We start from the raw sequence: 23,347 nt of genomic DNA, 5'->3' as shown, positions 1-23,347 counted from the left end.
ATTAGGTTGTCCCAAGGGGGGCTCACAGTCTTCATCCCCATTTTACAGATGAGGTCACTGAGGCCCGGAGAAGTGAAGCGACTTGCCCAAAGTCACACAGCTGACAAGTGGCGGAGCCGGGTTTTGAACCCAAGACCTCTGACTCCAAAGCCCGGGCTCTTTTCCACTGAGCCACGCTGCTTCTCTAATAACTGTGGTATTTGTAAAGCACGTACTATGTGCCTGGCACTGTACTAAGTGCTGGGATGGACACAAACCGATCGCGTTGGACACAGTCCCTGTCCAGTGTAGGGCTCACAGTCTCAATGCCCACTTTACAGATGATATAACTGAGGCCCAGAGAAGTGAAGTCACTTGTCCAAGGTCATGGAGCAGATAAGTGGCGGAGCCGGGATTAGAACCCATGAGCTTCTGATTCCCAGGCCAGTGCTCTCTCCACTCCGCCATGCTTTGTGTAGTGCACTAGGCTGAGAGCCCATTGTGTGCAGAATGATGGGCTGGGAGCTTGGGAGAGTACAACAGAAGCAAGAGATACACTGCCTTCCTGCAGGAGGCTCTTGTCACCTCCATGGCGGCTCCAGGATCTGTGGTCCCAGGCTCCCGCACCTTCAGCTCAGCATGGTCTGAGCCCTTGACTCTCAGAGATCAGGGGTCACGCAACTGCATGTCCTGTCTCACAAGCCCGTAACCTTGGCGTTATCCTTGACTCCTCTCTCATTCAACCCACATATTCAATCCATCACTAAATCCTGTCAGTCCCACCTTCACAACATCGCTAAAATCCGCCCTTTCCTCTCCATCCAAACTGCTACCACGTTAATACAATCGCTCATCCTATTCTGCCTGGATTACTGCAACAGCCTCTTTGCTGACCTCTCTGCCTCCTGTCTCTTCCGACTCCAGGCCATACTTCACTCTGCTGCCCAGGTCATTTTTCTACAGAAACACTCAGGGCATATCACCCCACTCCTCAAAAAACTCCAGTGGTTGCCCATCCACCTCCACATCAAACAAAAACTCCTCGCCATTGGCTTTAAAGCAGTCTACCGCCTTGACCCCTCCTATCTCACCTCGCTTCTCTCCTATAGCGCAGCCCGCATACTTTGCTCCTCTAGTGCTAACCTTCTCACTGTGCCTCCATCTCGCAGGTCTTGTCAACTCCCAGCCCTCGTCCTGCCTCTCAAATCCAACAGACAATTACTCTCCCCACCTTCAAAGACTTACTGAAGATACGTCTCCTCCAAGAGGCCTTCCCAGACTAAGCCCCACTTTTCCTCTTCTCCCACTCCCTTCTGCGTCATCCTGACTTGCTCCTTTTGTTCTTCCCCCCTTCCAGCCCCACAGCACTTATGCCCATATCTGTAATTTATTTATGTGTATTAAAGTCTGTCTTCCCTCCTCTAGACTGCCAGCTCATTATGGGCAGGGAATGCGACTGTTTACTGTTGTATTGTACTCTCCCAAGGGCTTAGTACAGTGCTCTGCCCACAGTAAGTGTTCAATAAATGCAACTGAATGAATGAATGAATGAACAAACGAACCGCACCCTTGCCTGAGCGTCCATGGGCTCCTACCCTCTTACAGGACAGGGGGGGAAGAACGGGTGATGGGCATTGGAGTCCCGGGGCAGGCGTGGCCCACCAAACTCTGGCCCTGCCCGCCCCCACCCCAATGCGGCCCAAAGCTCAGGCCCCTGCCTCAGCTGTTCCCACCCCCGCCCAGGACTCTACCTTCATAAATATCCTTGTGCCAAGATCTTATTAGGAAGCTCCCTCTCCCGAGAGCCCCAGGCCCCATGCTCTAAATTCAACTTAATTTCCCTGGAGAGGGCTTGGCTTCGTGACAGCATGGGGTCGGGGGCCCAGGGTGGGGCGGGGGGGATGGACCGCTGCTTTGCCCCTGGATAATAAATCACCAGGGAGTGATCATGGAACAATCAGGGGCTTGGGGAACAGGTTTTAGGGGTTCTCAGGGCCTTAAGGTATGGTAGTCCTTCACTCAGAATGAGGGTGCCAGGACCCTGCCAGATTGGCCCCCGGACTTCCCAGCCTCTTCCCCACCGGCTCTGACGAGCCCCCCTCCCCACTGTCTGGTTACGAAGGATCCCGGCGGCCTTTCTGTGGCACGGTGTCCAGTTCCACTTGAGAGCACGGCCAGGGGAGCCACTGGGCAGCAGTGCTGGGCACCCACTGATCCAGAAGTAGCTGTGGACAGTTTTGCCCTGCACCAGGTGCCCTGGGCTGGGCACCCTACCCTGGACACCCTGCAGCGGGCACCCAATGCAGGATACCCCGTGCCAGGTACTCTAGCACAGCAGGGCTCGGGGGACATCCCTGGGGTCTCAGCTCCTGCAGGGTGGGGGTGGACCCTACCCCACAGTTCACCCAGGACCAGATGTGGCCTCCCCCCCAAATTTTTTTAATGGCATTTGTTAAGCGCTTACTATGTGTCAAGCACTGTTTAAGCACTGGGGTAGATACAAGCTCATCAGGTCAGACACAGTCCCTGTCCCACATGGGGCTCACAGTCTAAGTGGAATGGAGAACAGGTATTGAATTCCCATTTTACAGTTGCGGAAACTGAAGTCCAGGGAAGTTAAGTGACTTGTCCAAGGTCACATAGTAGGCATATGGCAGAGCCGGGATTAGAACCCAGGTCCTCTGACTCCCAGGCTATGCTCTGTCTGCTAGGCCACTCTGTTTCCCTGACCTTCCCTGACCCCAACCTTATCCTAACACTAATTTCACCCTAACCCCCCACCCCACCCATGAAGGACCAAAGGCCAGACCACAGACTGAGCAGAAGCTGGAGCACAGGACAGAGAAGAGAGCGAGCACGGGACCGAGCAGAGGTCATAGCCTGGGCCGGTTACTAGACCGACAACACTACGGAATAGAGACCACGGGCTAGAGCACAGAACTGAGGACAGACTGGAGCATGGGCCTGAGCTCAGGATGGAGCATCGAACAGAATATAAAACCAAGCCCTGGCTAAAGAGCCAGACAGATCACGGACTGAGCCCAGGCCAGAACACAGTTTGAGCACAGGCCAGAATGCAGAACGGAGCAAACCATGGAGCAGAGGCCGGAGTACATGATTAAGCCCAACACCAAGGACAAGATGGAGCACCCAATGGAGCACGTGATGGATTAAAGACTGAACAGACAGGCCAGAATACAGAGCGAGGCACAGGTCATTATGCAGAACTGAGCACAGGATCGAGCGCAGGATGGAGCGCAGGTTGACGTGGGGAGGGGTCATGTCACCCTCGGTTTTGGAGGCCACCGCTGCGGCTGCCCGTGAAGGAGGGTAGAGCTGGGGTGCTCTCCCACGACAGCCGGGATAAGTGACCGCAGTAAGCGGGAAAATAGTTATGGTATCTGTTAAGCGCTTACTATGTGCCAGGCACTGTACTAAGCACAGGGAAAATCACTGGGAAAATCACCTCAACACTGTTGTCACCTCCCTCGAGGATGCCAGTGGGCACAGTGTGAGTGTGGGGGCAGTGAGGGGGTGACAAGCAGACAGCAGGCGATGAGCTGAGAGCGGGCTGGACCACCTCATACCGTCGGCCCCTCCCCTCCCGACAGCTGCTCGGCGAGGGCCCCGGACTCAGCATGGCAGTCCCGGGGCTGCACAACACAACAAATGATACAAACTCCTCCAACACCAGGTTGTCCCCCGCCTCCCAGAACATGAACCCTTCTGGGGACTAGATGCCCCTGCCCAACCTGCAATGTCCCGGCCAGCTATATGGGACAGGTGGAGCGGGTGGTCAGCCCGGTTAGGTCCAAACGCTCACATCCAGCCAGTGCAAGGTATGTGCCCTTGTCGGCCCGTTTCCACCCCCGCTCATCTCCATCAATGCCTGGCCGAGGGGAGGGCAAAACCTCAGGTCACCGCGTGCACATATGGGTGTGTACCTGGGTGCCTAGGGTGCACATATACAGTGTGTAGGTGTGTGATTGTGTCTATGTACACAGGCTGTGTGTGTGAGGGTGGATGTGCTGTGCCCAGTGTGGGTATGGTGCACTTGGCTGCAGTCTCACCTTCTCTTCCTGGTCGCTGTCACTGTCGCACTGAAAGGGAAAGGAGAGGGAAAGTCAGCATGGGGTTGGGGGGGGCAAAGGAGGACATGGGGGAACACGGTGGATGTGGGGGAACATGGGGGATATGGGGTGATGGGAATGAAATAACCCCGGCAGGACAGGCCTTATTATTATTATGGTAAGCATTTACTATGACAAGCACTGTTCTAAGCACTGGGGTAGATGCGCGGTAATCAGGTTGGACACAGTCCATGGCCCACATGGGGCTCACAGTCTTAAATCCCCATTTTACAGATCACACAACTGAAAAACAGACAAGTAACTTGTCTAAGATCACACAGCAGACAAGCGAGAAGCAGTTTGGCCTACTGGATACAGCAAGGACTCAGACTCCCTACTAGGAGTCAGAAGGACCTGGGTTCTAACCCTGGCTCCACCACTTGTCTGCTGGGTGACCTTGGGCAAGTCACTTCACTTCTCTGGGTCTCAGTTCCCTCATCTGTAAAATGGGGATGAAGACTGTGAGCCTGATGTGGGAGAGGCACTGTGTCCAACCTGACAACCTTGTACCTATCCCAGCACTTAGCACGGTGCCTGGCACATAGTAAATGCCTAACAAATACCATTATCATCATCATTAATAATAATAATATTAACAATAATAAAAAACCAAATGGGAGCAGTAGAGGAGGTACCCTGGGAGTACTGCAGGGTGGGGGCGGACTGTGCCAGGCTTGGGGGGTTGGCGGCAGGACTGGAGGAGGCAGGCTGAGAGGGGACAGGCTGGGAGGGGCAGGCTGAAGGGGACAGAGCTGGCAAGGCGGAGATGGGGAGGGAGGCCAGGAGAAGGCTCAGGCAGGGAGGGTGGCGAGGCTGTGCCAGGGACCACCACGCATGGGCTCCGGGCCCGGGAGCCGGACGGCCAGCCGCCAGGACCAGGCCGCCCGGCTTGGCAAGCTGCCGGCCGGCGGCGGTCGGGGGCGGAGTGGCCGACGATTGGGAGAGGCCGCAGGCCATGCTGCAGAACGGCTTCCTGTGCCGGTGCCCGGGCTACCATCTGGCGTGGGGCAGACGGCCGCCTGCCTGGCGCAGGGTGGATTCCCATCAGGTGGGAGTGTGGGCGGGGGGGTGGGGGGGGGGAAGAGCGGCACTGGCTTTGAAAGCCTAATGACGTTTTAATCATTGGAAATGTGTTGGCAAATCAAGCCACGATTGCCACTGTGGAGGCTATCTCCCCGGCGGCCCCGGTATGCCTGCTGCAATCCCTTCTGCTGGGGGTCTTGGGGGTCGGCCCTGCCGGGGGCTCTGATGAGGGGGGTCGGCCCTGCAGGGGACCCCGGGGAGCGGGCCTGGGGATTGGTCCTGTTAGGGGAACCAGCCCTGCCAGGGGCTTGGGGGTAGATTGGTTGTGCCAGGGGTTCAGAGGGGTCAGTCCTGCCCGGGTCTGGGGGTGGGGTGAGTCGGCCCTACCAGGGGTTTGGAGGATCGGCCCTGTCAGAGCGGGTGGGTCCTGCTGGGGGGAGGGGGGGGGGGGCGAGTAGGGGTCAGCCCTGTCAGGGGCATGGGGGAGGTTGGTCCTGCTGGAACATGATGATGATGATGATGATGATGATGATGACAATGATGATGATGATGGCATTTGTTAAGCACTTATTATGTGTCAAGCACTGTTCTAAGCGCTGGGGTAGATACAAGATAATCAAGCTGGATACAGTCCCTGCCCTCCATGGGGCTCACGGTCTTAATCCCCATTTTGCAGATGAGGTCACTGAAGCCCAGAGAAGTGAAGTGACCTGCCCCAGATCACACAGCAGCAGATAGATGAGCGGTGGAGCTGAGATTAGAATTCTGGTCTTTCTGCCTCTCAGGCCTGGGCTCTATTCACTAGGCCATGCTGCTGGACAATGAGACCTGCTGCTGCTGCTGCCAGGCTCCTACCTCACCACGGCCAAGATGCTGCAACACACTGTGGGACAGCCACAGGTCTGTTTTTCAGCCCCACTGTGTGGACACAGAGCTCTGCACACAGCGGGTATTCACTACAGCACTCTGCAATCAATCAACCAATGGTATTTACTGAGCACTTACTATGTGTAGAGCACTGTCCTAAGTGCTTGGGAAAGAACAATACAGGAAAGTAAGTAGGTGCGATTCCTGCCAGGAGAAGTAGCATGTCCTAGTGGATTGAGCCCAGGCCTAAAGAACTGAGTGCTAATCCCAGCTCCACCACGCGTCTGCTGTGTGACCTTGGGTAAGTCACTTCATTTTCTCAGGGCCTCAGTTACCTCATCTGTAAAATGGGGATCGAGACTGTAAGTCCTACATGGGACAGGGACTGTGTCCAACCTTATTTGCTTGTATCTACCCCAGCGCTTGGTACAGTGCTTGGTACATAGTAAGTGCTTAAGAAATACCACCATGATTATTCATTCATTCAATCGTATTTATTGAGCGCTGTGTGCAGAGCACTGTACTAAGTGCTTGGGAAGTACAAGTCGGCAACATAATTATTGTTGTTATTATTACTGTGCTATGCACCCAGCGGGCATCTGCCTGTAGCAGCTGTCCAACTCGAGTGACCGAGGGAGTGAGTGGACAGGTGGGGAGGAGAGGCAGCGGTGTTTGGCTGGACCCTCCCCTGGGCGCCGGACCCTCCCTGGGGTCGTGTGCTGGGTCTGTGCTTAACACAGGGATGAATCCCACCCCCGAACTGCTCCCCGCCAAACCGGTCCAAGCCTCCCTGAGTCAGTGGGGGCGAGGGATGAGGAGAGCAGCTACTTGGGGACGGCGTGTCTGAGGATGCCCTGACCCGGGGGCCGCGGCTCTTCCAGCTCACGCCCTACGCCGGGACCCAGGTGTGCCGCCCCCACCCTGGGCCCAGCTGGCCAGAGGAAGTGGGTGCACGCTAGAAGGCACATGTTCACACACATGCACACACATCTACATGCCCACACATGTGCACTACAGACAGACTGTGGAGCCCCCACAGAGAGCAAACATGCTGCCCCATGGGCCGGCACCACCTGCCAAGACGCACCCCCAGGACGGGCCTCCCCACTGTCCCAACCCGTCCTCTCCTCCGCGGCCCAAGTGGAACTGCTTCTGAGAGGGGGCACCGTGAGAGCCAGCCATGGTGGGGTCACCATCCGAGCCGGGCAGGGCTCAGGGCCCGGGGTGTTAGTGGCACATTTTGGCAGACGGCTCAGTGGCAGGCAGGGATCCCCAGTGGCTGCCAGAGCTACTGGTCCTCTGCCCGCCAGCATGGTGGCCTGCAACTGTGCAACTGCTACACATGCCGGTTGCCCCCTCCCCAGGCGGGCACCGGGGTGACGTCAGGCCTGAGTTGGATGCGTTCAACCACCTCTGCGGCCTTGAGATCCCGCAGTGCCCCGGGCCTGGGGACTCTCGTGAAAATAAAAATAGAAAACCAGTGCCCTGCATCCAGCCCTATGCCCTGTACCCAGCTGGCCCCCAATGCCACGCCCTGAACACAGAAGGTAGGTAACCAATGTAGCACTCTGTACACAGAGGGTGCCCAGTCCAGAGCCCTGCACTTGCACAGCAGGTGGGAGGGGATGGGAAGGGTGGGGGGGGAATCGGAGGTCAGTCGACTGTCCTGCCCATTCCCCGGGGGGCAGGATCCCACTCCCAGTGCTGGGGATTGTGTGGTAGAGCCCTTGGTGAGGCCGGGGCAGGGAAGGAGGGGGATCCAGCGCTTAGTACAGTGCCTGGCACATAGTAAGCACTTAACAAATACCATAATCATCATCTACCCGTGCCAGCCTACTCCCAGGCTCTCAGTCTTGCCAACAGATGCCAGGCAGTGAGGGCAGAGGCAGATGGAGCCGGGTTGCCGGCTGTCCCCAGGCCCGTCAAGGGTCTGGAAAGATGGCAGGGAGGCAGTTGGGGCCTGGGGAAGTGGGGGAGCGCTGATGTGGGGGTATGGGGATGTGTGTTGCGGGGGAGGGGGGTCTTCCCAGAGGGGCAGGCAGAATCGATTGGTCACAGCAGCTCTGATCCGGGCTTTCAGCACAAAAGTTAATAGCAAAAGCCAATGAGGCATCTTGGCCGGGGGGCTCTGCGGGCGGAACAGGGAGGGAGGAGGGGTAAAGGGAAGGGGAGGGGGCGGCGGAGGAGACAGAGCAGCGCAGGGGGAGACAAAGAGGGAAAGGAAGAGGGAAGAGTAACAGCGCTGACAACCTCCCAACCTCCCATCAGATTCCTCCTGCCGAGCTGGAGGCCGGATTTTCGGGGTTGCGGGGGAGGGAGGGTGAGAAGAAAAGGGCCTGCCGCTGCTGGGGTAGCTCAGCAGAAAGCCCGACCCCTCGTCAAGTTCCCCGAATCCCAGAGGCGTAGGGCATTTGTGTATGTCTGGGTTTGCAGATTGACACCATGAACCACGGAAATCCATCCCCCTCGCTCCGAGACAGGGACCCAGGTTCCCCAGTTCCCAACTTCTCCCCCACACACACTCCCCTCCCCGCCCCCCGCTCAGCGGGGAGGGGAGCACATGCATGTATAGGTGTGCGCTCGGGGATATGCATGTCACATCCATATGAGCCCGTGTGCACATGCATTTGGGCCAATGCTCACATGTTTGCATGATTGTAGGTGTGTGCCGACTTGTCCCAAGCGCTTGGAACAGTGCTCTGCACACAGTAAGTGCTCAATAAATACGATTGAATGAATGAATGAATGTGAGGGTGCTTGTACACGTGTACATATGTGTACACTGATGTATGTAGGCCTGTGAAATGTAGAGACCAGCACCGAACGCCCAACGCCTGAATCTGTTTTCTCAGCTGACTCTGGCCAGCTCAGCGCCAGGGCTCCCGATGGACAGGGGAGAGACGCACCCCAGACAGTGGCAGCCGGAGGGACCGAGGGCGGGCAGGGTCACCATAGTCGCGGGGGGAGGAGGGGTCTATCAGCCAGCCAATCAAAGGCATCTACTGTGACTTTGTGCAAGTCACTTAACCTCTCTGGGCCTCAGTTACCTCACCTGTAAAATGGGGATGAAGACTGTGAGCCCCACATGGGACAACCTGATCACCTTGTATCCTCCCCAGATCTTGGAACAGTGCTTTGCACATAGTAAGCGCTTAACAAATGCCATTATTATTATTATTATTACTGAGCAATTATTGTGTGCAGAGCACCGTTCTAAATGCTGGGAGAGTCCAGTACAATGGAGTAGGTAGACGCGATGCTCAAGGGCCTGACGGTCTACAGGGGAAGATAAACATTAAAATAAATCACACACAGGGGAAGCAGCAGAATATAAGAATATGAATCTAGCACAGTGAGCGTGCAGTGAATACTGACCTTGGCACCATCATTACTCTTCTGGGACGAGCTGAGGGAGGGGCTGAAATCCCTTTAGACTGTAGGCTCCTGGCAGGCAGGGAACATGTCTACCAACTCTGTGGTACTGGACTCTCCCAAGCAATTAGTACCATATTCTATGCACAGTAAGCACTCAAGAAATACCATCGACTAATGGACTGATTCGAGATCCAGGCGGTAGATGTTTGCCAGCCATACCCTGGCCCCCAGCGGGCTCAACTCACAAACAGAGCTTGGGACGAACAATTCCTTTCCCGTTCTTTCCCACCCCCTCCCGCCAGTTGCCGCGCCTCCTCCTCTGGCCCGGATGCCCCCTACTCTCTGGGAAGCGGACCGATCCGGGGGTGGGCAGCGGGGGACCGAGGGAGGGGCAGGGAGCTTCCAGGCAGCAATTAAGCAGTCACATGATAATTCCCACAACCCACTTCCAAGAGAGGGATACACTTCCAGGCGAATCTGCTCCTGCAATCAAAACATTGAAATTATTTCTTTCCACACTAAATATACTGGAACTGCTTGTTTGATTAAATGTAGAGCAGAGAGTGCAATTTGATAAATTACAAGTATTCTGAACATGTAAATAGAGTTTAATTACTGCAATTAAAGAAGATTACTGGAGATTGGCGGATGGGAGTGTAATGCTGTTTTAATTAGAGTTTTTAATGCACTGCAACATAAGCATGCTATTAACCCTTTCTCTTGATGAGGGGCTGGCCCAGGAAGGAATGGTGTGGGAGAAGGCCTGGCTGGCTAGTGGCCGACGGCCTCCCCGGGCTCCCTGGCACCGGGCCGGATGCGGGGAGACTGGCGGGAGGACCTCCTCAGGCCGCAGCCCCAGACCCACCGGACCCCAACCGAGTTCTGCCTCTCAGCGTGCAGAGAGAGGCTGCCATTTAGAGAGAGATCCAATGTCTTAATTTCTCAGTCATCGTGGTTTTGAAACCCGACTCAGGCCTGGATAGGCCTGTCACCGGCCTCAATTTACCCAACGGGAAAACGTCACCCCTCATCCTCACCTCTCTTCATGGCAGGGGCAGGGGAGCGTGGGGGGTCGTGATGGCAGTGACTGTGATGGTGACTCTTCTGGTGACAGTGATGGTGAGTGTAGGTGTAACAGTGGTGCTGATAGGGAGGGTGAATGTGTTGGTGGCGTTGAGGGTGATGGTGACTGCGATGGTGAGTGTGCAGTAACATGGTCATGATGGTTATGGTGACCCAAATGGTGATGATGACAGTGACAGTGAGTTGTAGTGACTGCTGCTGATGGTTATGGTGACTGTGATGGTGACACAGTGACAAATGACTAAGATGATGAGTATGAGAGTGATGGTTATGGTCACAATGACTGAGCTGGTGACCGCTATGATGAGTGTGCAGTGACGGTGATGGTCGCTGGGATGGTGATGGTGATTGAAATGGTGATGGTGACCATGATGGTGACTGCAAAAGTGAATGTGTGAGTGACGGTAGTACTGACAGTTGAGGAAGAAAATGGTGACAGTGACGGCGATGGTGCCTGCAATGGTGACAGTTACGGTGCTGACAGTAATAGTGACTGTGATGGTGACTGACGGTGAGTGTGCGGTGATGGTGCTGCTGACGGTCATGGTGACTGTGACCATGATGGTGACTGTGATAGTGCTGACAGTTCCGGCCGCAGTGACCTTGCCTCCACCCCAGGCCTGTCCCCATGACTGTGAGCCCTTGGTGGCCACCAGCATCAGCACCAGCACCAGTTCTCCTGACATCCAGCGGAGGTGAAATCCGGGCCCATGAGCAAGGGAAACTAACCGCTCCTGTCCCGCGGGCGCAACCTCCCCCTCATCACCCAGGGTAAAGGCTCCCCAGCCCCCAACCCTGTGAGTTCATGAGTCCTGGGCATCCTTTACCCGGGAGAAGCAGGGGGCAATCCTGGAGCCGGAGAGGGGGTGGGGGTGGGCGGTCCCTGGGTGGGGGGGCGAGGGGTGGCCCCTGGGCTTATCTGAGGGCAGCAGGGCCTGCATCTGGGGGGCCTCGAGGAGGGGGGTGGGCAGAGGGCCAGCCCTGAAGCAGCTATCAGAGCAGCCAGAGAGAACTGCAGCCTTCAATCCTGTTGCTCAGAGCAGCCCGAGGCCACGGAAGAACTCCTGGGGAGGGGGCTGAGGGGGCGGGGCCTCCGAGAGGCAATCAGGACCCCCGGGTGACTACAGAGATAAGAGCTGAATAATGAAGCGGCATGATAAGAGATGGTTAAGGTGACACACGATATATAGAGCTAGGGAGACAAAGGCAGAGAGAGACGGGTGGAGAGGTGAGACACCCACCACCCTTCGCAGGGAAAAAACGAGGGGAAGGGGGAGGAGAAAGAGGAGGAAGGAGGAGAGAGGGAGAAGGAAGAAGGAAGGAAAGGGAGGGAGGAGAGGGGAGGAATAGAGAGTAGGAAGGAGGGAGGAGTCGGGAGGAGAGGGAAGTATGGAGGAGGAAGGGAGAGGGAGAAGAGAGGAGTAAAGAGGAGAAGGGAGGAAGGAGGAGGAAGGGAGAGGGAGATGAGAGGAGTAAAGAGGAGAAGGGAGGAAGGAGGCGGGAGGAGAGGGGAGGAGGAGAAGCCCTCAGAATAGAGAGGAGGAAGGAGGAGGAAGGGAAGAGGGAGAAGGAAGGAGAAAGGAAAAGGAGGGAGGAGTAAAGAGAAGAAGGTAGGAAGGTGGCAGGAGGATCGGGGAGGAAAGAGGATAAAGCAGGAAGGAGGAGAAGGGAGGAAGAGAAAGGAGGAAGAAAGGAGGAGGGGGGAAGTTAAAGGAGGAGGGTTGGGAGTTTGGAGGCAGCGGCCGGACACCGCTCAGAGAAAGAAACGGTTGAACCACCACGGCCGCCCCGGTGAAAATCTGTTTGATAAACAACTGCCACTTGACAGGCAAATAACTCTCCTTCCTCCATCAACTTAATCTGTGCTGAACCCGGAAAATCCCCGCCAAGATCCCTTCTTGAAAACCCCCGTTAACTCTAAGGCGCCGAGGGAGGGGTTGGGGGGTGGGGGGAGGTCGGTGCGGGGGCCGCGGGGAAAGGGGTAGCTTCGTCGGAGTAGCCGGCGGCCCAGGTTAAGGAATCCTTCTGCTTGGCAACCGCCACCGAAACTGCTGGGGCTTCGCCTGGTGACCAACATCCGGGTTGGTCTGACCCTCTCTCACTTCGCTGGGCAAAACCCCGCCCAAGGATGACCAAGACCAGCCCAGGCTCCAAGGCCCACCCAAATAATAATAATGTTTATTATTATTATGGTATTTGTTAAGCGCTTACTATGTGCCAGGCACTGTACTGAGCGCTGGGGTGGATTCAAGCAAATCGGGTTGGACAGTCTGTCCCATGTGGGGCTCACAGTCTCAATCCCCATTTTACAGCTGAGGGAACTGAGGCACAGAGAAGTGAAGTGACTTCCCCAAGGTCACACAGCAGACAAGTAGCGGAACAGGGATTAAATCATAATAATAATAATGACGGCATTTATTAAGTGCTTACTATGTGCAAAGCACCGTTCTAAGCGCTGTGGAGGTTAACAGGTGATCAGGTTGTCCCATGGGGGGCTCACAGTCTTAATCCCCATTTTCCAGACGAGGTAGCTGAGGCCCAGAGAAGTGAAGTGACTTGCCCAAAGTCACACAGCTGACAACTGGTGGAGCCGCAATTTGAACCCCTGACCTCTGACTCCAAAGCCCGGGCTCTTTCCACTGAGCCATGCTGCTCTGGTCCTTAAAACCCAGGTCCTTCTCACTCCCAGGCCCATGCTCTTTCCATGCTGCTTCTCTTACAGTCAAGTGGACATTCCTCTACCCCAAAACGGGCCAGCCAGTGGCATGAGGGGCAGTGCAGGGGGGCAGGGGGGCAACTTTGAGGAGGGCAAGGCTAGGCTACCCTCAAACCTGGGTCCCTCCGGCCCCAACGGGGCCCCTGGGAGGCCAAGTCCCTCTGGTAGAGACTCGGGGCTGGGATCACTCCCTGTCTCTGGACAGAGTCCACTCTGCTGACTGGAATTGGCAGGGGGAGAGGGAGGACACGGGGAGAACTCCCTCAGCATTCCTCAACTACCCATCCCTGGCCCCACGGTATGACCTTGGGCCAGTCCCTAAATCTCTCTGGGCCTCAGAGGCCTCATCTATACAACGGCGATGAGATCCCACAGGGAAGCTGCGTGGCCTAGTGGACAGAGCATGGGAACGGGAGTCAGAAGGACCTGGGTTCTAAACCCGGCTCCGCCACTTCAGTTCTCTGTACCTCAGTTCCCTCATCTGCAAAACGGGGATTAAGACTGTGAGCCCCATATGGAACTGATTAGCTTGTATCTACCCCAGCATTTATAACAGTACTTGACACAGAGTAAGCGCTTATCAAATACCATTATTATTATTATTGTTATCCCCGCCCTCCCTTTTTTTAGATCCAGAGGCCCTTGAGGAAACTGTGTCTGCTCTGATTCTCCCAGGGCTCAGCACAGCACTTGGCACATCATCACTGGATCATCTTAGAGAAGCAGCGTGGCTCAGTGGAAAGAGCCCGGGCTCTGGAGTCAGAGGTCACGGGTTTAAATCCCAGCTCTGCCAATTGTCAGCTGTGTGACTTTGGGCAAGTCACTTCACTTCTCTGGACCTCAGTTACCTCATCTGGAAAATGGGGATTAAGACTGTGAGCCCCATGTGGGACAACCTGATCACCTTGTATCCTCCCAGTGCTTAGAACAGTGCTTTGCACATAGTAAGCGCTTAACAAATACCATCATTATTATTAGGATTATTATCTTCATCACTGGAAGCTTCCTTCCCAACACCCATCTGAACCCAGAACGCATCAGGTTCACGGGGAAAGGTGAAGGAAGGTGGTGTTGGATTATGGGGAGGGGAGGCGGTTTTCTGGGGGAGTGCCGGGATGAGGGTGGGGGGCCCAGTTCCACCTCATTGGCTGAGGCTGAGCCACTCCCTCCCGCTTCTTTGCCCCCAGCACTGCCCACTTGGTTCAAGGTGAGGAGAGTCTGAGGGCTAGCCAGCTCGGGTCCCTCGCCCTATTCCACACACAGCTCACGTCCTCCACGCCCGCGAACATGGAATTACACCAGAGTCGGGGAGTCTAACTGCATTAATTTTCAACGGAAGATTAATTTAACAACGCACGGCAGATATTTGTTACAGACAGGTCGGGGGCAAGCGGCCGGAGCCACGTCATGGTTGCTCGGTGGCCCGCGGCACCCTCCGGTCAGCCGGCCCACTTGCGCAGAATCGCAGTCTAACAGTCGGGCCAGGGTGGGGGTCCTTCTGTCCAGCGCACTGGGGCAGGAACCCCCACCCCTCTGCTGTTGAGACCACACCTCTACCACTGCCCCCCCACCGGGGATCGCTTTGCTGAGAGCAGGGGTAGATACCCAACCATCAAGAGGAAAACAGTCCCTGTCCCACGTGGGAGGGACCAGGGAATATTGAATCCCCATTTTGCAGGGCAGTTAAATGACTAGCCTGAAGGCAAGTGGGGGGATGAGATTAGAACCCAGGTCTCCCGCCTCCCAGCCCTGCAGTCCATTCACCAAGCCACATTGTTTCTCCCCTTAGAGAGACAGATCTCTGTGGGGCCAGAGTCCAAAGACTCTGGCTGGAGGAGGGCCGTGACAGTGTAACTCTTGAGGGAATGGGCCATTTGGGTACCCCAGCCCCCTAGAGATGGGGCACAGGGTGACAGCTCTGGGCACCGGTTGCTTCCTACCCTTCAAAAAATAATTTTCAGGGGGCACAGTGCCCCAAAGGGAGAGCTGGTCAGCATGTGGCTGGACAATGGGCCTGTGTACTCAGGGGTCACCATCGGCAGCTGCAGGGACACGTCCACGTTTGAGAAATGGGCGGGGGAGGGCCGCTTCTACCCAGCTGAGTGCCAACGTTGCCCTCATGGAGCCTCTGGGGTGAGAGAAAATGGCCAGCTCTCCCCTCCCATTAACGAAGAATGAGGGTTTCCACTGCCCCCATTAGAGGGTCTGTTGGGGGCCTAATTCTGCAGAATGCACATAATGACACTCGCCTGAGAAGGAGAATGGCCTAATGGAAAGAGCAGGGGCCTGGGACTCAGAGGACCTAGATTCTATTCCTGACGGTACCAATTGCTTGCTGTGTGACCTTGGGCAAGTCATTTCACTTCCCCGTGCCTCAGTTTCCACAACCGTAAAATAGGGATTCAATACCTGTTCTCTCTCCTACTTAATAATAATAATAATAATTTTGGTATTTGTTAAGCACTTACTATGTGCAAAGCACTGTTCTAAGCGTGTGGGGGATACAAGGTGATCAGGTTGTCCCACGTGGGGCTCACAGTCTTAAAATCCCCATTTTACAGATGAGGTAACTGAGGCACAGAGAAGCTAAGTGACTTGCCCAAAGTCACACAGCTGACAAATGGCAGAGCCAGGATTTGAACCCATGACCTCTGACTCCAAAGCCCAGGCTCTTTCCACTGCGCCACGCTGTGCTCTCCCCAACTTCAAAACCTTATTGAAATCATATCTCCTCATTCATTCATTCATTCAATCGTATTTATTGAGCGCTTACTGCGTGCAGAACACTGGACTAAGCACTTGGGAAGTCCAAGTTGGCAACATACAGAGACGGTCCCTACCCAACGGGGGCTCACAGTCTACTTAAGATCATGAGCCCCCCGTGGGACAGGGACTGTGTCTGACCTAATTGACTTAGATGACCTAACTGACCTTAATAGACCTAAATGACCATTTTAATTGGCTTGTACCAACCCCACCACTCAGAACACTGTTTGGCACCAAGTAAGCGCCCAACAAGTACCATAAAACAACAAACAAATATCAAGCTGGACTGCGGGCTGGGCCATGACTGATAGCCTGTCGTTCGCCCCTGCCACATCTTCTTATCTCTCTCGCGGTCACCCGGTCAGTCCACTGGGACCTCTGGCTTTGGGGACAGGCCTCACTTCCATCCCTCCTTCCTCCCTCCATCCCTCCTTCCTCCCTCCATCCCTCCTCCCTCCCTCCATCCCTCCTGCACTGCTGTCTGGGAAGACAGGATGAGTTTACCTCCCCCTCCCCACGGCTGACCACACCATCTGATTTGCTGCACCTCCGGATGCAAGACTGGACGGACCCCTGGTCACTGCCCTGATGGGGGCCAGCGGAGGGGCAGAGAGGAGGTGAAAACATCAGAGAAACAGTGTGGCCTAGTGGGCAGAGCATGGCTCTGGGAGTCAGAAGGTCATGGCCTCTAATCCCAGCTCCGCCACTTCTCTGATGGCGACCTTGGACAAGTCACTTCACTCTTCTGCACCTCAGTTACCCCATCTGCAAAACGGGGATTAGGACCGTGAGCCCTATGTAGGACAGGGGCTGTGTCCAACCCGATTACCTTGTACCTACTACAGCGCCTAGTACAGTGCCTGTCACGTAGTAGGTGCTTAACAAATACCCCAATTATTATCATTAGGTAGAACCAACAGGACTTGGTGACGGAGTTGATATGCAGGGGGAAGGAGAGAAAGGAATCGAGGATGACGCCAAGGTTGTGTGTTGTCAAGGTTGTGAGGCAGGGGACGTTGCTGGTGTTGTCTACAGTGACGGTTGAGTCACTCTCCCACGTGACCCTTCCAGCAGGGGCAGGTTCGGCCAGGTCAGGACGCCCGCCCAGGCCCTCTGAGGACGCTGGGATCTGTTCTGACCTTGGGGGATTTCCTTCCCGCCTCCCCTTCAAATGGAAACCACCTTCAATCCATCTAAATGCAAAATTTGTTTCTGCTTTCACAAGTTGCTTGAAGAATGTAAAGCGGCAAGCAATAAACTTGCTCCGCTCTTCAGCCCGCTAATGCTTTGAGCTGCACATTCATTGCGCAGAAATGACCATTTTATGCCGTACCGAGGGATCGCTCCGTGAATAATATCTGAGATTATAATACGTCTGTGAGGGGAAAGATTCAGTTTATGTAAACTATTTAACCAGACGTGAAATTTTCTCTTGAGGCTAAGAATCCTGGACTCATTTAAGTAGATTTTGAAGATGCCAAGATCCCGTTTGCAAATTTGCTTGGGGTTATGAGTCTGCTGGGTTGGTTGGTGCGGGGGGAGCACGGAGGAGCACCAGCCATAGTAGCAAGTGGCATTTACTGAGCATCTAGTAATGAGCATTACTGAGCATCTAGCTTCTCAGTACAAGAGAAGCAGCGTGGCTCAGTGGGAAGAGCCCGGGCTTTGGAGTCAGAGGTCGTGGGTTCGAATCCTGACTCCGCCACAAGTCTGCTGTGTGACCTTGGGCAAGTCACTTCACTTCTCTGAGCCTCAGTTACCTCATCTGTAAAAATGGGGATTAAGACTGTGAGCCCTATGTGGGACAACTTGATCACATTGTGTCCCCCCAGCGCTTAGAACAGTGCTTTGCACATAGTAAGCGCTTAACAAATGCCATCATTATTATTATTATTACTATCTAGTGGGCACAGTGCCCTGTACTGAACACTGAGCGGGTGGGCATAGTGCCTCGTACTGAGTTTCTGGGGGGTGCAATGCACTACGCTGAGCGCCTGGGGATGCAGCACACTATACTGAACACCCAATGGATGTAGTGCACTGTTCTGAGCACCCAGTAGATGCAGCATACTGCAGAGTGCCCGGTGGGCGCAGCACAGTGCAATGAGAACCTGGCAGGTGCAGCGCAGATACTTGGCACCCAGTGGATGTAGCGCATTGTACTGAGTGTCCAGTGGGCACAGCACACTACACAGAGTGCACGGTGGGTGCAGCACACCATACTGAGCACCCAATGGATGCAGTGTGCTGTACTGAGCACCCACGGTGTTCAGCGCACTGTGCCGAGCTTGGGCCACTAAGGTGCATGTCTGGACAGGTCACAGGGCTGTGGACCCTCTGCCTTCTCACTCTGGTCAAACCTACTCCCATGGCTTAGTGGATAGAGCACAGGCTCGGGAGTCATTCATTCATTCAATCATATTTATTGAGCGCTTACTGTGTGCAGAGCACTGTACTAAGTGCTTGGGAAGTACAAGTTGGCAACATATAGAGACGGTTCCTACTCAACAGCGGGCTCACAGTCTAGAAGGAGTCAGAAGGTCACGGGTTCTAATCTCGACTCTGCCGCTTGTCTACTGTGTGACCTTGGGCAAATCACTTTGCCCCTGTGGACCTTGTCTGTAAAACAGGGATTGAAACTGTGAGCCCCACGTGGGACAGGGACTGTGTCCAAATCGATTTGCCGGTATCCACCCCAGTGCTTAGCACAGTTCCTAGCACATAATAATAATAATAACATTTGTTAAGCGCTTACTATGTGCCAGGCACTGTACTAGCACATAGTACACATAGAGAAGCAGCGTGGCTCAGTGGAAAGAGCACGGGCTTTGGAGTCAGGGGTGATGGGTTCAAATCCCGGCTCTGCCAATTGTCAGCTGTGTGACTTTGGGCAAGTCACTTAATTTCTCTGTGCCTCAGTTCCCTCACCGGTAAAATGGGGATGAAGACTGTGAGCCCCCTGGGGGACAACCTGATCTCCTTGTAACCTCCCCAGCACTTAGAACGATGCCTTGCACAATGTAAGCACTTAATAAATGCCGTCATTATTATTATATAGTAAGCACTTAACAAAAAGCATCATCATCATTTCTCAATTGGCCAGTGGCCTCTCAGAGGGTCAGCGGCAGCGGACAAGGGTGAAATCCCCCCCGACAACTCCACCTCTCCCCTGCTTGGACACAGGCCGGCCACAGAAGGTGGGCAGTGCCCAGCCCGGGCAGGGTGGTAGGAGACATGGGTTCTGGACCCGGCTCTGCCCCGGCCTGCTACTGGGTGGCCCCTCTGGGCTTCACTTTCCACGTCTGGAGGCTGGGAGCCCTGTGGAGGGAGGGGAGCTGTGTCTGACTGCTCCTCCTGCGTCAACGCCAGTGCTCAGCACAGCTCTCGGCACACGGTGCAGACGGAATTGGTGTCGCAGCCACCGAGAGCACAATCCGTCTTCGAGGCTGAGCCCCCAGAGCCGGCAACCACGTCAGACAGCATTAGGGGCGGGGGCGGCAAGGGGGCCGGGGCGCACGAGGGGCAAGCCTCGCCTAAGGGGGCTGCGACGGAGCTGGGGGATGCATTTTTGACTCCTGTTTGGCATTTGGAGGGGGCAGGCTCCTCCCCCGCTCCCCAGCCGCTTGTAGGGTGAGCGGCCCTGCCTGGTACGGGGGGCAGTGGGTGGTGGGCGGCGGGGCGGGGGGTCCGTTCCGAGTTTCTGGAAAGCAGGAGCTGCTCCAGGGCCCGCTCACTTTCGTTGCTGCTCTAATTTATGCAAAGTTGCAAACCGGGAGAGGAGCTTGAGCGAGGCCATCTGTGCGAGAGGGAAGGGGCCGGGGGTTTGGGGGCCTGGGGCCCGGCAAAGCCGAGCGGGGGACGGTACCACACGGTGTGGGCCTATCCCTGACAGAGCCCCAACATGGGGCAAAACCGGCCTCCGCCTCCTCATGGTTTAATGGCAAGAGCCTGGGCTTGGAAGCCAGAGGATGTGGGTTCTCATCCCGACTCCGCCACTTGCCTGCTGTGTGACCTTGGGCAAGCCACTTCACTTCTCTGTGCCTCAGTTATCTCATCTGTAAAATGGGGATTAAGATGGTGGGACAACCTGATTACCTTGTATCTACCTCAGTGCTCAGAACAGCACATAGTAAGCGCTTAACAAATACCATAATTATTATTACAGTGCAAGCTCCTGGAGCGCCAAGGACCATCACTCTCTGTTTATTGAATGGTACCTAATGCCCAGTGGAGCCCTTCGCACACAGTACACGCACCCTGCGCCCTGGGCTGGCGAGGGGAGAAGCGGCCAGGACCGTGTCCCAGGGTGGCATTCATTCGATGGTGTTTATTGAGCACTTACTAAATTCAGAGCACTGTAGTGAGCACTTGGGACAGTACAAGGGCTAGGAGAAGCAGCGTGGCTCGGTGGAAAGAGCCTGGGCTTTGGACTCAGAGGTCATGGGTTCAAATCCCGGCTCCGCCACTTGTCAGCTGTGTGACTTTGGGCAAGTCACTCAATTTCTCTGTGCCTCAGTTACCTCATCTGTAAAATGGGGATTAAGGCTGTGAGCCCCCCTGTGGGACAACGTGATCACCTTGTAACCTCCCCAGTGCTTAGAACAGTGCTCTGCACATAGTAAGCGCTTAATAAATGCCTTCATCATTATTCTCTGGGCCTCGGTTACCTCATCTGTAAAGTGGGGATGAAGAGTGTGAGCCCAATGTGGGGCAGACACTGTGTCCAACCTCACTACCTTGTACCTACCCAAGGGCTTAGAACAGTGCGAGGCACATAGTAAGCGCTGAACAACAACCTAAATTATTATTACAATACACCAATTAAAAAACGCGGGAGCGGGTGCCCTTGGGGAGCCGAACCGGGCACGGTCTGCTCGATCGGGCTTAGTACAGTGCTCTGCACACAGTAAGCGCTCAATAAATACGACTGAATGAATGAATGAAATTATTCATTCAATAATTCAATAATGAGGCAGAAACTCCTTACCCTGGGCTTCAAGGCTGTCCATCACCTCGCCCCCTCCTACCTCACCACCCTTCTCTCCTTCTACAGCCCAGCCCGCACCCTCCGCTCCTCTGACGCTAATCTCCTCACTGTTAGGCCTCATTCTCACCTGTCCCATCATCGACCCCCGGCCCACGTCATCCCCCGGGCCTGGAATGCCCTCCCTCCCAACATCCACCAAGCTAGCTCTCTTCCTCCCTTCAAGGCCCTACTGAGAGCTCACCTCCTCCAGGAGGCCTTCCCACACTGAGCCCCTTCCTTCCTCTCCCCCTCGTCCCCCTCTCCATCCCCCCCACCTTACCTCCTTCCCTTCCCCACAGCACCTGTATATATGTATATATGTCTGTACATATTTATTACTCTATTTATTTATTTTACTTGTACATATCTATTCTATTTATTTTATTTTGTTGGTATGTTTGGTTTTGTTCTCTGTCTCCCCCTTTTAGACTGTGAGCCCACTGTTGGGTAGGGACTGTCTCTATATGTTGCCAACTTGTACTTCCCAAGCGCTTAGTACAGTGCTCTGCACACAGTAAGCGCTCGATAAATACGATTGATTGATTGATTGATTGAATGAATGAAAAGGAAGGGGAAGCGGGGCGAGGGACCCCCGTTCTCGAGGACAGCGCCCCCCCGCGGCCAGACACCGACTCATCGCGCAATGGCGACCCCTCGCGGCCAAACACCGAATCACCGCGTGATGGCGCCCCCTCGCGGCCAGACACAGTCTCACCACGTGGCAGCGCCCCTCCACGGCAAAACACCGAGGGCCCCCCCAACCCGTGACAGCGCCCCCGCGCGGCCACAAGACAAATCGTCCGGTTTACAGCGCCCCCCCCGCGACCAGATACGGAATCACCCCGTGGCCGCCCCCCTGCCCCCCCGGGCTTTCTCAAATAAATGGGGGGAACCCAGCGAGGGGGGCGGTCTGCGGGCCTCGTTAAAGCGGCGCATCTGCTCGGCGGCTGCACGGGGTAATTCTGCCCAAAGTTTTATCAGCTAATTTTAATTATTCACTCCAGTGGGTTGAATACAGGGCTCATCATGTTGAATTAATACGTTTGACGGGAATTTTCACAAAGAGAGGGCGAAAAAGCCATCAACAAATTGAATTGTCATGCAGTATGGATTAAATGGAGATTGTTTAATTAGGATAAGCCCGAGGTTTGGTATTTCGAAGGCATTAGGGGGCTTAGCGGGAAAGCTTAAGGAAAATGCAATCCCAATAGTGTACCCTAGACCCCAGCCGTGGCTGGGGTGGACGGAGGACAGCACCTGTATATATGTTTGTACATATTTATCACTCTTATTTATTTATTTTACTTGTACATATCTATTCTATTCATTTTATTTTGTTAATATGTTTGGTTTTGTTCTCCGTCTCCCCCTTTTAGACTGTGAGCCCACTGTTGGGTAGGGACTGTCTCTATGTGTTGCCAACTTGTACTTCCCGAGCGCTTAGTACAGTGCTCTGCACACAGTAAGCACTCAATAGATACGGTTGATGATGAGGATGATGAGGGGGAGGGAGGCCGGACGAAGCCTCCGCTTAGCACAGAGGCGAACCGTGTCGGCGCTCAGGGTTGCTGGGGGCTGGAGGAGCTGAAAAGAGGACCAGGGGGAAGAGGAGGCTCAGGAGAGGAGGAGGAAGAGGAGGAGTGGGGGCAGGAGATGTGTGGGTGTTGGGCAAAGGAAGGAGGGGGCAGGTGAGAAGTAACAGGAGGGAGGGGATGAAGAGGTGGCAGGTGTGGGAAAGAGTAGGGGGAGGGCGGTGGTCTCCAAGGCTGCTCATCAGGACAAGGGGTGGGAGTCAGAGGCAGAGTGGAGGGTGGGCAGTGCAGTCCAGGGAGGGGGCGTTGGGTGAGGGGAGGGGAAGAGATGTGAGGGGAAAGGAAGAAGAGCGGGGCGGCAGGGGGGAGTATCACCTCATCTGTAAAAGGGGGATTGAGACTGTGAAGCCCATGTTGGACACAGTCCCCGAATCCACCCAAGGGCCTAGTACAGTTCCCGGCACATAGTAAGTGCTTAACAAATACTGCAATTATTATTATTAGACGAGGGAGGCGAGAATGCTTATGATGCCTGTTTTCTTGTTTTGATGTCTTTCTCCCCTCTTCTAGACGGTGATCCCGTTGTGGGCAGGGATTGTCGCTCTTTGTTGCTTAATTGTACTTTCCAAGTGCTTAGTACAGTGCTTTCCACACTGTAAGAGCTCAATAAGCACAACTGATTGAATGAATGAATGAAAGAGGGGTAAAGGAGAGGAGAGGTAGGGGGAAAGGAGAGGTGGAGGGAGAGAAGAGAGGAGAAGAGGTGGAGTGGGGGGGAGGGAGGGATGTCACATTTCTTCCTCCCCCAGGATATCTCTGCCTGAATGTCTCATGCAACAAGTCCAAAACT

General features: G+C 54.9%; 1 protein-coding gene across 1 annotated transcript in view; it reads right to left on the bottom strand.

The window, feature by feature from the left end:
* The window catches only part of AUTS2 (activator of transcription and developmental regulator AUTS2), a 171,753-nt gene that overhangs the window by 68,413 nt on the left and 79,993 nt on the right, over positions 1-23,347 (bottom strand). Inside the window, exon 5 of the mRNA XM_038758859.1 lies at positions 4,050-4,079. Coding sequence (XP_038614787.1) covers positions 4,050-4,079 — 30 coding nt within the window. The remainder of the gene's footprint in view (positions 1-4,049; positions 4,080-23,347) is intronic.

Source organism: Tachyglossus aculeatus, chromosome 17, assembly GCF_015852505.1.
Source record: "Tachyglossus aculeatus isolate mTacAcu1 chromosome 17, mTacAcu1.pri, whole genome shotgun sequence".
In the NCBI taxonomy this organism is placed as follows: domain Eukaryota; kingdom Metazoa; phylum Chordata; class Mammalia; order Monotremata; family Tachyglossidae; genus Tachyglossus; species Tachyglossus aculeatus.
Note: the sequence above shows the minus strand (reverse complement) of the source record. Positions and strands in the feature narration are given on the sequence as shown.